The sequence below is a fragment of the Schistocerca piceifrons genome, chromosome 3 (assembly GCF_021461385.2).
Source record: "Schistocerca piceifrons isolate TAMUIC-IGC-003096 chromosome 3, iqSchPice1.1, whole genome shotgun sequence".
NCBI classification, from domain to species: Eukaryota; Metazoa; Arthropoda; class Insecta; order Orthoptera; family Acrididae; genus Schistocerca; species Schistocerca piceifrons.
In genome coordinates, this window is record NC_060140.1 from 138,651,667 (window position 1) to 138,667,897 (window position 16,231).

General features: G+C 41.1%; 1 protein-coding gene across 1 annotated transcript in view; it reads right to left on the bottom strand.

Moving 5' to 3' along the window:
- Nucleotides 1–269: 269 nt before the first annotated feature.
- LOC124789709 (acyl-CoA-binding protein homolog) overlaps nt 270–16,231 on the bottom strand; it is a 130,459-nt gene continuing 114,497 nt past the window's right edge. The window contains exon 4 of the mRNA XM_047257161.1: nt 270–453. Coding sequence (XP_047113117.1) covers nt 317–453 — 137 coding nt within the window. The 3' untranslated portion in view covers nt 270–316. The remainder of the gene's footprint in view (nt 454–16,231) is intronic.

Below are 16,231 nucleotides of genomic sequence, written 5' to 3' on the forward strand. Positions count from 1 at the left end.
TCAATAGGTACTATCTCAAACAGCTCGCTCTACCCAAGGGGTAGAGAACGGAAGTATGAAGAAAAAAACAGTACACTACAATGTCCATCACTCGACCCAGAGCAAGGCCGGTGCAAACATGGCCGAAACGTGGGGTTTATCCGTATAGTGATGGTTATCTTAGAACATCATGCTGCTCTACATTCAGAAAATTTAAGGAATTACAGTCCACCGAGGTAAGCGTAGGGTGAGGATTTTATTGGTACTTGTTCGGGACAGAAATAACTATGAACGATAATAAATGTTTATTTTATTTGGTTATAACAAAAACATTGGATCACTTGTACTTGGGCTCGAGCGTGTCCCTGACGAATGTAATGTACTTCTCCTTGGCCTCGTCCTGAGACATGCCCTTCTTGCCAGACCATGCCTCCCACTTGGCCTTGCCTTTCAGGTCCAGCATGCCCGGTTTCTCTGAAACAAACCAGTCACAAATAATTCAGCACAAGCATATATAATCCCTCTCGTACGCACACCTCCACGCAAACAATGTGCAGTAACATTAATCACTAATCTAAAGCTCGGTTTACACCGGAGCGAACACAAGCGAGTGAGCATCAGCGAATGGTCTCTAGTGCAAACTGTAGGCGCACTCTAATTCGGCCGCGTTCGATTTGCATTCGCTGGTGCTCGCTCGTGTCCCAGTCGTCGTCGGTCTTTCAGCGAACAATCAAAGGATGTTCGCACCTTCTCCGTTTCGAAGCTAGTAGGAAAGAGATGTTTTGCATACGATTTACTTTAATGGCTGAAATGAGCTGTGTGAATGATTGAGTGGTCGGGAGAGAATGTAATGTTACTGATAGAAGGATATACAGGGTGTTCGCAAATATCCGTTACATACTTCTAAGACTTGTAGAGGGGAATGAGTAGCTACAGCCGTTTCAAAACATGTTTGCTAGGTACGTACTCAACAGGGTAGTTACAACGGGAAATGCTTACGGTGGATCGGCTGATGTCATTTGACGTCTACCCTGCCACTCTGACCTGATTCGAGCTTCTTCCTCGTGTCTGAGAGTATTAGAGCAACATGGTTGAGTACACGTTTGCAGAACACCCCGGCATGAGCCATCTGTATGGCGAAGCTTACGGTAATGGAAGAGCTCCTCGTAGCCTTTATTAAGATCGTTATCCACAACGTCGGAGCACAGGGCATACCCTCTTCGCCACAATTACGCAACGGCTTCGAGAAAAGGGTAACTTCACCATCAGCAGGCGTGACTGGTAATTCAAGGAGACGCTGCACACCCTAAATGAAAGAGGCCGTACTGTAAATAACAGTGTTTGTGAAAACTAACCAAGTTTCCTCTTGCAACACACTGATATGTAGTTCAGCTGTGCTGCTACTGTAACTGTTCCTGTACCGACGTTGTTTGTAAACAAACACACACACACAGTTACTATGTGCGCTACCTAGGAGTAGAACGACTTACTCGAAGCGATTGTAGCATTTCACTTGGAAGTAAAGAACCAGTAGGGACGCATTAAAGACGCCAGTGCAACAGTAGAGTAAATATCCACCACGCCTCGAAAGACAGTGGCGACACGTTCGAATCCACATCACCACGTTAGGTGCAGAAGGCTTGCCAATCAGGGAGGTTCCTCGACTTATGTACCGGAGTCAAAGTGTCGTACCGACGCGGAATCGGTTCGAATTGACAAGACAGTGTTGAGGGCTTCACTGTATAGGCCGTCCACTTTCTACAGGTGCGCAGGATGATCACATCCACAACTTTGGAGTCAAAGGAACGGTAGGCTGAATGCTCCAGAATTGAATTCGACGTTATAAGATTTTATAGGATGTGTATCGCATAAAACCAATGTCTCCTTTACAAATGGGCAAGAAATTGTGCTGAATGGACGCCCCAGTATTGTCGCTGGGCGTTGTTTATTGACTAATCTCGTACCTGTACCATGACAAACGCAGACGAAGTGTTTGGAAACAACCCGATTAGATCTAACACCTCCAACACTGCGTCCCACATGTGCAACAAAGTGGTGGTGGAGTGGTTCAAAAAATGTGTGTGAAATCTTATGGGACTTAACTGCTAAGGTCATCAGTCTCTAAGCTTACACACTACTTAACCTAAATTATCCTAAGGACAAACACAAACACCCATGCCCGAGGGAAGACTCGAACCTCCGCCGGGACCAGCCGCACTGTCCACGACTGCAGCGCCTCAGACCGCTCGGCTAATCCCGCGCGCCCTGTGGTGGAGTGGTGTTCTGGGGTGGCATTACAAGGGGCCACCGAACACCTCTCGTGGTTGTTGACGGTACTCTCACTGCTCTACGGTACAGGGACGAGATTCTGCAACCAACAACGGGACTGCATAGCCAACAGTTTGGTGTCAGTTTCATCTTGATGGATGATAACTCGCGTGCTCATGAAGCTGTTGTTGTGGACAGCATGCTAAGATCACCAGAACGGAATTTGGAAAGTTGTGGTAAGGACTGTGGGACCAACTTGCTGAGGTCATCGGTCCCTAGGCTTACGCACTACTTAATGAAACTAACTTACGCTAACGACAATACACACACCCATGCCCAAGGGAGGACTCGAACCTCCGATGGGCAGAGCCGCGCGAACAGTGGCAAGATGCCTCATACTTCACGGCTAACCCGCGGATAGACCAAGAGAGAAACAAAGAATGGAAGACCAAGAATGAAGTACTCAATTTGAAAATCGTGTGCCGGTGAGCTCCTCCCATTAATCTATGCGTCGAAGGAACAATGTCGCAAATAAAAGAAAGATTCAAAGGTGGGATTAAAACGCACGATGTGTGGATGTCACCGATTCAGAGGTGGGATTAAATGCGTGATGGATGGATGTCACTGATAATTTTCGCTGATAACATTACTACCCTCAGTGAAAGTGACTACACGACCTACGAAATAGCGGTGCCTGTGTACAATGCAATGCTTCGTCGGATATGCATGCATGTCCGAAGGAACAGACAATCCAGCGACCATAGCGGTCAAGAAATAAAGGAAATTTATTCGCAATTTCGAATATGAACCATCATTGGCTGTATATTGGAATGACGACAAAAATTTGTGCGAGACCGTGACTCGAACCCGAATTTCCCGTTTTTCGCGAGCGGTCACCTTAACCGCTTCGGCTGTCTGTCAACGAATCACGGTCAGACCCAATCTTCCATGTGTCGTCATCTATGTGTCACAACCTGCTCTCGTACGTTACGTATATTCGCGTCTAGGAAGGGCCTGGTATTGGTCAATAAATTCGAAACAGCAATGCCTGTGTTCGATGCAGTATTCCTTCGAAAATGCATTCCGTATTTATTTGCCAATACCAGGTCCTCAACTCCCAATAAACACGCCCTTCTTGGACGGAATATACGTAACGTACGAATGCAGGTTGTGACACATGGGTGACGACGTATGGAAGTTTGGGGTTGCCGTGATTCGTGGGTGTATAGCAGAAGCGGTGAAGATGACCGCTCGCTTGAAGTGGGAATCCGAGTTCGAGTCCCGGTTCGCCACAAATTCGCAATTGCGAATACGTTTCCTGAACTACAGGACCCACTGAATGGAATGAACAGTCCAGCGAGTACAGAACATGGATTGTGAGAAAAAGGAAGAAAAATGGAGCGGTTGAGGTGTAGCAGAAATAAGCTTAGCGATAAACCAGTGACCACGAAGTAGACGAAATTAAGGAAATCTCCCTTCCTGGAAGCAGAATAACATACGACGGACGAAACAAAGAGGACATAAAAGTAGAATAACGCAGGCAGAGTATTCTACTAGAATCAAATATCGGCCTTACCTTAAAGGAGAATTTCCTGAGAATGTTTGGAGCACAGCAATATATGGAAGTGAATCACGTATTGTGGGAAAATAGGGAAAGAAGAGAATTAAAGCGTTTAAGATTTGATGCTACAAAATGATGTTGAAAATTAGTGATAAAGATTGTGGAGTTTCTCGATAGACTCGGCAAAGGAAGAACATACGGAAAACATTGTCAAGAAGAAGGAAGAGGGTGATAAACATGTTTTAAGACATCATGGCATACCATATACAGGGTAAAAACTGTAGGGGAAGACAGAATGGAATACATCCAACAAATAACCGAGATGAAGAGTTTGATGCCAAAGAGGAATTAATGGCGGGCCGTATCACAACAGTCAGAAGATTGGTGGATCACACTCTTCCACAGGTGCCCTAATGAGGCGCTGAGTATGATGATAATTAGAACAACATGGCTGACAGTTTAGGAGAGCACGATAATACTTCATTGCTGTTTTGGACAAAGTGTTAGTTGAGACAGTCCTGTTAATGATGTGCAAATTTGTAAGTACTTAAGGCCCTGGTAGATGGCTGTAACGAGTGGTTGTGTGAAATTATGATGTGCTCGCTTTGTGATGGACAAATGTGGAGTGAATGAGATAATAATAGTGAAACCTGATGAGGGTAAATAACTTCTTGAAGTCGGACATCTAACGAATTCAGAGGGGCTGCTAAGAGTGCTAGAGGTCGGTATAGACCATACGCGAGTGTAACCGAGATTGAACGTTTCATGTGTTTGCTTGCTTAGTTTCTTACTGACGATTATCAATCCGTTTTATTGGTAACTGCCTCTGCTAGTGGGTAATGCCCGAAAACAATGTGTACTAACGATTCGTCTTACTGATCATGACTCATAACAATTAGTCAATAATTTGTGCAACGATATATGTCTGAAACTGTCAGGCATCTCGTAGATAAACTTAGCGACAAACTTAGTTCACACACCGTAAGAGTCCGCAGCTCGTGGTCTAGAGGCTAGCTTTGCTGCCTCTGGATCGTCCCGTGTTCGATTTTGTACTGACACTGATGACCATGCAGTTGAGCGTCCCACAAACCAAACATCACAACAAACCCAAAGAGAACATTTATGTAACTTTATGTATATAACCCAGTCTGTTAGAAAAAGCTGGAACTGTGACCATGGGAAAGATGGGCCGAGGATTACTGAAGATTATGCGAAGCGTATGCATAATCAGTAACAACAGTTGCGATTAAATCTCTGTTTAGCTCAAAATAGCAAAAACACTGGGGGTTCCCATAAACACATAAGCATATACATTGTAAAATTCTGAAGACACATAATGCATGACCATGCGTTTCCGAAAGTGGAATTACAGTGATTATAATTACACACGGGCTTTTTCTGAGGTCCAGTCGGTAGCGAAAAGGAAACGGAAACCACAGCGAAAAAATTGTTTTATTTGCAACATTTAACGACACATCCCAGCTAATTCTCTACACAGTCGCCGCTCGACTTCAGACATTTGTCGTAGTCTTGTACCAATTTAACAATACTCCCATCATAGAAGGCAGCCGCCGGTGCTTTCCGTCAATTTTCTATGATGTTCTGCAGTTCGTTGTCTGTGCCAAAACGTTATTCTCATTAGCTGCAGTGTGCAGCCGAACATTGACACAAAGGACTGTTCTCACGCATGACCGTTACTTTAGGTGGTCTGCATGAAATAGGCGGAATCCCTCAGCATGAAGAAATCGCATCACAGTACACATCCCTTACTTGGCGGGAGAATCTGTTCTTCTAGGCAACTTCACGTGCTCACTGTGCACTCGAAACTCAAAAAATACGACGTGACGCGATCGACGGGCATATTAGAGACACTGCGCAGCATATCTGCACAAAGTTCATCCGATTTTCACTACGGTTTCAATTCTGGGTTAGATCGGACCTTAAAAAAATAGACTTCGTAACATGGCATTGAAAAATACATTGAGGATGAGCATAAGAGCACAAAGAATGAATATGCAAAAGAACATCATCCACGTGGGCCAGAACAAGTGTTTCGTTACAGATTGGTCGTTATGCAAGCTTCACGTAAACCAACTAATCGGAATTCTGCGACCGTAATACACAAGAATGTGGACTTAATTTGTACTGACAATACAAATAATAAGAATTAACAAAAGCATTTCCCGAAACAAACATAACAAAATGGTTCAAATGGCTCTCAGCACTATGGGACTTAAGATCTGAGGTCATCAGTCCCCTAGAACTTAGAACTACTTAAACCTAACTAACCTATGGACGTCTCACACATCCTGCCCGAGGCAGGATTCGAACCTGGGACCGTAGCGGTCGCGCGGTTCCAGACTAAACAACACTAACAATAATGGAGGTTTCATTACCTACAGCTGGGACCGTAATTCGCTATCAGCAGGAAAGCGCCGACTCACAAAAAGAGTTATACCTGCGTTTCTGCGCAACCGGAAGTTATCGCCAAATTCTCTGGGAAACTTAAGAACGACGCTTGTATTTGTAATGCCCAAAGAGTTTCCTGTTCGGGACAGGGTTTCTTCATTTCAGGAGATATTTCGTCTGCTGAAGGGTGACGAAGTGCTAGATGCTTGATGAAAGTAAGTGTGATAAACGTTTATTGCCGTACATACAGGCAGCACAGCCAATTTTCAAGATGCTAAGTAAAGTCAGAGAACCAGTGGTCGATGGGTACTGTGTGATGATTCTGTTACCTCCACCTTGCATAGGGATCTTGAGAAAAACATAAATAATTATGGCACGCGTACAGGCAGGCCGTCAGTCAGTGATTTTCCCCTCGCTTCTTGCCTGGTACAAGCATTATAGCGGGATGTGGATATCACCAAATGTTGGCCAACGCTTGTTCTAGCCCCAAAACAGAATGTCTGGTGTGGCGTGTCACGTCGGTTGTGAGTCTTATAAAGGTCGCAGGAATGTTCCAGTCGAGGTTAGTTTTAGGACAGGAACAGATTAATGATGTACCTTCCAAACAGAGGGGAGCTATAAAACTGCCCGTGATTAAACACTAGTACTTTTCCACAAACGTATATGCCCAATTCCTGCCTACTGTCTCCTCTATTTGTAAATAAATAAAAGAATGAAGGAAATGAAAGGAGATAAATAACTAATGAGAGTGAAAGAGGAGTGAGTTAATCATCATCGTTAATGTGAGCAGATAAGGTTTTCTTCCCTTCTTTTTTTCGAAGCATTTTCGAGGAACTATTAAATGGAGTTGATGAACTGGTTACCACATAATTTTGCCTAAGGATTAACAAAAGAGTCAAAAATGATGGTAGAACTGAGCAGTGGCAGGAAAGCGCGTATCAACAAGATAAATAGCAAATGTGAGGACGGCATAAAAGAGAAAGCTATAGAAAATATTTTCGCGTTAAGAACTGTAACATGGGAAAAGCATTTCAGAAGCAGTCTGTAGAGCTTAATATTTGGTGCAATATGTACAAACGAAATGTGTTCAGCTTAGGAACTAGGGAAGACAAGAGTTGGGGCATCTGAAATGTCCTGTTATAGAGAGTGGACGGATAAAGTGCAAAGTGAAGAGTTGTTAGTTTGGAAAGAACACGTTGATGCTTGAGTTTACTGAAGAGGTTGATGAAGAGAAATGAAGATCACTGACAGTATCAACATCAGTACCCAAATTAACTAAACTGGCGATAGAGAGGACTGTAAAGGCTGCACCATGAATCACATATGACAGGGGAGACTTAAGACTGGATCATGTTTTACATATCATTGTCGTTGGATGCACAAGCAATGAAGGCATGAAGATAAGGACACAGGATAGGAAAAAACTAGGCGTATGGCTGTGTCATGCCAGTCGAACGACTAATCGGTTGAAGAAAGTTGCCAATAATACGCGAGGAATTCAGCACAACACGTAGACACTTCCTCAACAACACTGATAGCTTTCTGAAGTATGGAAGCCTTTCTATAATTGATAAAATGTTCATCATGACCATGACCAGAGATAAAGAGTGAACATTAGAGGGTGATTTCTCGCATACTAGCTATACAAAAGTGCTGTGAGACATAATGACTCTTAAAAGTTCCTGGCAGATTAAAACTGTGTACCGGATCAGGACTCGAAGCCGGAACCTTTGTCTTTCACGGGAAAATGCTCTACAGACTGAACTATCTAGGCACAACTTACGATCTGACCTCACAGCTTTACCTACATCAGCGCCTATCTCCCACGTAGTCCAGCAAGGTATAAAGACGGACTCCTGCCAAGTTTGGCAGGTAGGAGGTACTTGCTAGTGAAAGTTAAGCAGTGTGGGCGGGTGATGAGGTGTGGCTGCATGGCTTTCAACTACAACAGATTTGAACAAATCACATCACCAACATAAATAGCAGATGTCACTTTTTTTTGTAGTACATGTAAAATTTTTATTCTAGGATACCTTCAATTGTACTGCAATTGTAGCAAATTTCCTGTTTAATTTACCTAGTCTGCATCTAAAACAAGATCACACAATATATCAAAATAGCAGAGAGAAAATGCTCGTCATGAAGAAAATCAAATTATTTTGTTTAAAAAATATTTGTATTCTTCTGGATACAAAATCTACACTGATACTGTTAGTTTAATTTTTTGAATTCTTTCCGCAACGTAAATCGTTCCGAAGGATGCGCGATAATGAATAAGCTGTGTATAAACATTTGTACGGCATTGTAGCTCAATGTATTTCAGCACAATGAAAGGCTATTGGGACCATAACGACAGATCAGTCGGGAGAGCATTTATCAGTGAAAGGCAAAGGTTCTGGGTTTGAGCCTGGTCTAGCGCTCAGCTCTAACCTGTCAGCCAGTTTAAAAACCTGCGCATACTCCACAGTGAAAATTCATTCTGCCATAATCAGTCTTTTTAGTCCTTGACTTTGAAGGTGGCCGTAAACATGTTTTCGTTTGTCCGAAGACATTAATAACTAAAATGATTTATCCCTTATATGTACACAGCACTTTGCTTTAGGGGCTTTCGTTCATCATCTGGTACCCTACTTGCTCAATACTAACACAAAAGACATTATCAAGTTTCTTTCATTTCTTAATGCTCTGGAATGGATGAAGATCGCTTATCAAATCAAGGTGGCTCATGTTTTGTTTGCGGTATCATTGCAGATTTGTATGCTTTATCATATCTGAACCGTTTTCTGACCCTTCTCCCGTTTGACCTATGTAAAGGCGTTGACACTGAAAGTAATTTTACACACTCCATCATTTATAGACTCCAAGAATGAAGATTTTAAGTGCAGTTAATTTATGAGAGTTTGTATGTGTAGCCTGCACGGCTATAGTTGTGGATTTTTAGAGACCTTAAAGAATGATGTGTTGTCAACTACAGATACTACCATTTCCAGGTAACTGCTAGCCCGGTTTCTATTGTGAAATTTGTGTGCGTTGTTAAATTCAGCATGTAATGTGTTAAACCATGCAGGGGAGTTTACAAGCAAAAAGCTGAAATTTTTGGTGTTTTTTCTCATTTTTTCCTTCGTAAAATGGTATATTTACCTTTGTATGGTGCATAGAATTTCTTTTTAAATTTTATTACATTACCTCACTATCTATGAAGCGACCTAATTTCGGACACACTTGTGGTTTTCATCTACCGATACAATACACACAGCGCTCAATGTTAGGTATCCTGCTGTTTACAATAGGATCCGCCTTGGCTCACAAAATTCAAACAAACTCTGGCTGGTAAAAGAATAAATGGTCTTTAGCTGTATTATGGAACGGCTTCCAGGAATAAGAGAAATGATTATAAGGTATGAAAGAAGCTTTCTCGGCCACATACTTCCACAGACATTCACATAACAGGACACCAATGCATTCACTTTGTTCCTCTGGGCCTACATCATGGAGTACATTCTGGACTGCTGATGTTCAGGAGCGTGTTTCAAGCACAAGGATTCTATTGCTGAAGTTTGTATGGCAACCATGACGCCAATTTATGAGGGCATAGCTCACACGGACCTCCTCTGAATGTGTACATGAGCACACTCAGCATCCAAATCAGTCATTCAAAAATATGACTGGGACAGAGATGACCAAAAATATCTTTGTGGGGTTAAATAACCTGAAATGGGGTGTCAGTGATGCTATGTCGTCACTCTGTGACGCAAATTTGGGAAGATTAAGGGTGCTAATGCACCTCTGCATCAGCCTTGGCTGTCATACCATAAAGGGGCTGCAACGTATAGACAAATTAAGAGTTGCCAAGTCACAGCATGAAGCAGAGTTCAGCATTAGAGAAGCAAGGTCAGCCCGATGCGAGTAGCTTCTAGAGCAAGTGGGAGACAAGCAATAAGTTCTTGACTACGATGCAGGGTGATTTTGGACCTCAGTTTAAATATCTGACCGAGTTTTTATCGTTTTCAATTTTAAACTCTAATTTCTCAATATGACTTTTTTAATGTTCCCGTATTCGAAAAACTACATGTCATAGAAATATAGCTTTGTTAGCTGCTTTATCATAACTGACTACGCCTACTGAAGCACGACCATAGTCTGAATGGGTATGAAGTTAGCTATTTGTATATGCAAATACAGAATGTAAAAAATTGCATATTTTTAATAAATTAGTGTATTTGGTTCTTGTGCATTTCATTTCTTAATTCTGCTTCACCCAACGAAAATAACAAGAATATGTTACCAGAAGGAAATATAGAGTTATCTTCATTGGTTCCATAGATAAAGGTACATAAACATGGCTTATTTAACATTGGCAGCACAGGCCTGGCAAACTCCCCTTAAATAGGCAATCTGATCAAAAGTATATGAAATCCTATGCAAGGTGTAGCTGACCACTACACGTCACTAGAAGCTGACCCGCCAGCATAAAAGGAGGCGGGAACTACTGCATTGTCAATAGAGAAACAGGTCGTTCACGAGATCTCAGTGACTTCCAACGTGAAATAGTCATCGGACATCAGCTGAGTAACGAATCCATCATGAATATTTCAACCTTTCTGAAGCTGCCCAGTTCGACTGTTGGTGATGTTACTGAGGTGCAAACGTGAAGGAACAACCACAGCTAAACCAACACCAGACAGACTTCATGTACTGACGAACAGAAACCGTCGAGCACTACGCAGAGTTGTTGCGAAAAGTAGCATTAAATTAGCGGAATTCGTGAGTTCCGAAGTGCTAGCAGCTAGCACAATGTGTTTAGAGAGTTAAAAAGAATAAGAGCACAATGGTCGAGTTGCTCCTCAGTGCCACACATTTCTTTGATCAAGCTAAGGCCGGTATTACACTATGAAATTTCTTTGTCAAAGATTTGATCAAAAATGTGATCAAATATTCCGTCAAATATATTTGACAAAGATCTCTGACGTAGTGCTAGAAGGGGTATTACACTGTCATCATATTTTTCGTCAAAGTTCAAGATGGCTGACAACAACAACTTGTTATTAACCGCAGCAATTGCATCTATCACAATTTCACTGTGTGCACGTGCGGAAGAGAAGCGGGGGAAAAAAAGGAAACATCCTGGGTGAAGCCGTGGGTTTTACGACGACACGATAAAAGCATTCAACAAAACTTGTTACGTGAGCTTGTAGTGGAGGACGTGAAGTCGTACATCAATTACTTAAGAATGGATGAGCATACATTTCTGTATGTGCCCAGTGAAGTGTATCCTCATATCACAAGGCACAATATTCACTTAAGAACTGCTACATCTGCAGAAGACAGGCTTACGATAACACTCCCATTCCTTGCTTCAGGAGAGGGTTACGTTAGGTTAGGTCAGGTCAGGTCAGGTCAGGTCAGGTCTCCAATCTTCTTAATCTATTTTTGTATTCAGGGTGCCTCACATTGTAAAGCGCCTCACCAGCCTCATACATCTCTATTAATTTTATAGTTGTCGGCACACACCAATTGTAGTTACCGGCAATGTTTCTAAAAACACTACAGACAACAGAACGCTGCAGTGATGCTAGCGCTCCTTGTGGTATCATGTCACATTGCGGTGAACAGAAGACAAGCGACTTCTTTGATCTAATCTACAGCGAGGCCCTAGATTTGATCAAATATTGGACGACATTTCACAAAGTTCCCTACTACACCATCAAATATCTTTGACAAAGATTTTTGACAAATATATTTGACAAAGAAATTTGATAGTGTAATACCGGCCTAAGCGACACTTGTGGTGGTTTACAGGCGACGCCACTGACAGCGGATGGCTGGAAACATGTCATTTGGAGTAGTGAATCACCAGAGGCAATCCGCTGGAAAGGTCGGAGTCTGGCGAATGCCTCAAGCCAACACTGAAGTACAAAGTGTTTTCATTGTTAAGATGTGATCATGTTATTGTACTTAAGGAAACGCTTAACTTGAAAGGATATGAACAAATTTTACAGTACTGAGTACAGCAGAGGAACAGTTCGAAGACAATGATTAACAGTATCAGCATGACATTGTTGCCTAACATGAAGTGGCATCTGTGAAGCAGTGGTTTGTGCACAGTAATATTCCACATTCCTGCCCAGACTCCCGACCTGAACCCAACGGAACACCTTTGAGATGAGTTAGAACGTCGACTTCATTCCAGACCTTAGCATCGAACACCACTACCTTCTCTGGTTGCGCATCTTTAAGGATGGGCTGCCATTCCACCATAGACGTTAGACACCTCATTTAAATTGTCTTTAGTAGAGTTCAAGTCCTCATAAAGGCCAAAGGTGGACAAACCCCATATTAATATCCACTAGTAGGTGTCCAGATGCATTTGATCAGGTAATGTGAAAGTAATGTGTCATATAGATATCCAGAATATATTATTTTGGCATCACTGAATCTGCAAAGAGACCAGTTAGAAGACACCCTGTTGCTTGGCCCAATTCTTGATAATATATTTTATTAGTTGTGTAGCTGTGGGGCAGTAGAAGTTATAGCACTTCAGTAAATTCAGTTACTTCTGATAAAGATGATGTTCTATGTTTCAAGATGCTCTGTCTTATTATTTCCATAGTTTCTTCTACAGGGATACATTAATACAGGCTTTGTCTCAGAAGGCAAGTTTGGGTTGAGAGGGTAACTGTATGTTCTCTGTTTTTAATAGTTCCCTTGTTTAACTGTGTGAGTTGTTTCATAAGTGCTTGCTTTTGCCAATATGGTCTGCAGCTTCTTCATAATTTTCTGGGCTGCTTACAGAGCCTATGAGTCTAGATGGTGCATCCCCTTTATGTAGGATTGCTTTATGAATCTAGGGACCACTTGATTCATTGACAAAATTCTCTGAATTCCTTTGCTGGTGGATAGAAGTTCCATTTATTTTCTTTACTGTTATGTTTATCTTGGAACCTAGGTATTAGATCTTTTGAATTTTCAGTGATTGATTGATAATATTTGTGTTTTACTGTCATCACTATAGTATTTCCATCGTCTGAGTTGGCAGAGAATTACTACTGCGGAGCTTTTTATATTTTTTGTTGTACTTTGTGTTCGTTATTGGTTGATTTCTTGGGCATTTTTTAATCTCTTTTGTATTATTTGATTTGGTTTGTCTACTAACACAGTTTGTTGATTACTGTTAAGTTGGGCTGTCTCTGCCGCAAGTTTAATTGAACAAATCAACATTAAATATAGTTTTGGTCAAGTGATGGTTTCAGTATATTGCAGACCTTTTCTGTACTGGCTGCTTGTTATTGTCGAGCCATGTGTCAGTGGAGTTGACCACCCACGAAATAATAAATCTTATCTGGCTGTTAGTCACCATTTCAGCACTCTGTCTACTTCGACATTTTAAGTGCCTATAAACAACAGTACATTGTAGTAGCATCCAGTCATAGCTATAGGGTTCCCACAATAAGGATCTGCCCTTATTCTATGAGCAGCTTACCATCAAAGACATCCGCGTAGCTCACAAATATCAAAACGATCTGGAAGCCCTCAGTATATCTTAAGACATAACTGATGAACTGCCTGCTCCAATCTCATTTTGGACAGCCACCTGAACATGCCTGTTTGTTTCACACATATTTCTCCTTCGCTTTTGTACTTGCAGGTATACTTTACATTACTGTTGCTACTTTTAACTTGTGTTTAGTTTTATATGTAAATAAGTTACGCTCTTTCACGTTCTGATGTTACTTATTTCACTACAGTTTCTTGTGTTGCGTACTTTACTAAACTGATTATTGTATTTAACTGGCTGATGTACGAACGTCACCTATAACTCCACTCTGATATTTTATTATTCTTATTGTATATTTGGTTAGTGAAGGTCGATCAGAGATCGTACCAATAGCGACATGTTTGAAACTTTTACCCATTATTTAAGAATTATATGTATTGCTCATCAGCTTAGTTTACAGCTACACGCCCTTTTTTGACCTGTTTTGTGAGGTACATAGTTTAATAGTTTTCAGTTTTTATTTAATAGAGTCATGTTCACAAGTGTTTTTATGAAGGACCAAGCGAGATAACATGTTAGTAGAGGCATCAAGCCAAAAGTGTGTTCATATATCGATAAATGTGTCACATATATACATACTACATCTATGTTATAGGCGTATTAGACGGTCGAAACTTTAACAAACAATTCCAGTATGGACAGCATGTCAAAGTATCAAATGCATCTGCAGGATGGGGTAAAGTTAGGAAAAGGACAAAGGCTTTCTTTATTGGAATTTGGACGTAAATTAATTAAAAATATAAGTCTGCCAGATGGCACATAATAATAATAATAAGATAACAGAAGCAAGTGACTACAGTGACATATATTTAACTACATCTGTATATGAAACATGTGGTTTGTCTTCGATAAAATAAGCTGTAGAATCTCAACGATTGTCATATTTCGCCCATGCTTGCCTTTTTGCATTTTAATCAAACTCTCTTTCATAATTTCAAAGTTTCAGTTACTGATATATTCGTACATAGATTGGCTTCATTAAAGGAGGCTAATCTACCTTCCTCTGGGATGGGGATGTTTCTGGTTTGGTCACCCAGTTCTTGTGAGTTACTAATTCTACATTTTTCTTCATATGTGTACAGCTAGCTCGTTTATCGAACTGTTCAATTTTGTATTTGATAAATATGCAGGGCTAACTATACCAATAGCTATGAGATGAATCGAAATTTCAATCTTCAGTTCAGCTCTTAGTGTAAGGGGGTCCTAGGGTTCATTATTACGCACTCCCTACTTTCCTTCTCACAAAAATTAAACTGCACTTCTTAACTGCTTTTCTAATTTGGGTGTTAAATTATTTACTTGGATTGTGGTTAATTTTTGTATTACAATTATTGTTAAAGAATTGATGAATTTTCTTTTCATAATCACTAATCAGTATAATAATTAAGATATTGCCTTTGTTGATTTCAATTTCTACGACTTTTCTTGTTTTTAATTTATTGTTAATGTCACACAAAGTACTACATTTGTGCATTTGATCGCTAATGGAATTAGCACCACGATTCTCCTCTTTGGAAATCATTCTGGCGATTTTACAGGTAATTTCGTTTTGCTCCAGTGTTGGGATTTGCACCTATGGGTGAAAAAAAAAAAAGAAGGGGGTGGTACTAGAGACTTACGCTGTACTCTGTTTTGATGCCAGAGTGGGCGCCATTTTAAGTAGCCCGAAACAGTAGCAGATTACTATTGTTTACGAGTACTTCTTGTTCATTACATCTGTCATAAGCGCGCAATAACTGTTTTAAATACTAAGAATTGTAAAGCTTACATGAATAACATATTGTCAGGGATGGTAATTTCGAACGTTTTTCTGTCCTTGAATGCGTATTTGCTCTAGTAATACGACACAGTAAGAGTGCGTCACGGTGAATGCGGTGAACCTAATGTTTCGTGCTAGTTAAGATGGCGGACATCGGCTTCAATTTGTGAAGTAGCTGCCGCGCGGGATTAGCCGAGCGGTCTAATGGCGCTGCAGTCATTGACTGTGCGGCTGGTCCCGGCGGAGGTTCGAGTCCTCCCTCGGGCATGGGTGTGTGTGTTTGTTCTTCGGATAATTTAGGTTAAGTAGTGTGTAAGCTTAGGGACTGATGACCTTAGCAGTTAAGTCCCATAAGATTTCACACACACATTTTGTGAAGTAGCCACCTCCCCTCCCACGTCCATGGTTATACCACACCAATGGATACTCAGGTGACAGCGGTAATATCGTTTACCATACTACTCCGTAATTCTGAGGGCATTTTAAATTTTAAGCATTTGTTTAATAGGTCTGTTTCTGCGTTAGTGAACTGTATACGTCAGATTCCTTGATTCTTTAAAAATCTGAAATTACTATTATGTGATCTATCTTCACTGTACTTGTTACACTGATTCTTTTCTGTAAGCTCAGTACTTTTATTTTTGTGCCTCGTTCTAATATCTTTACAGACAACATGAGAAAAGTTATTAATTAACGTAAA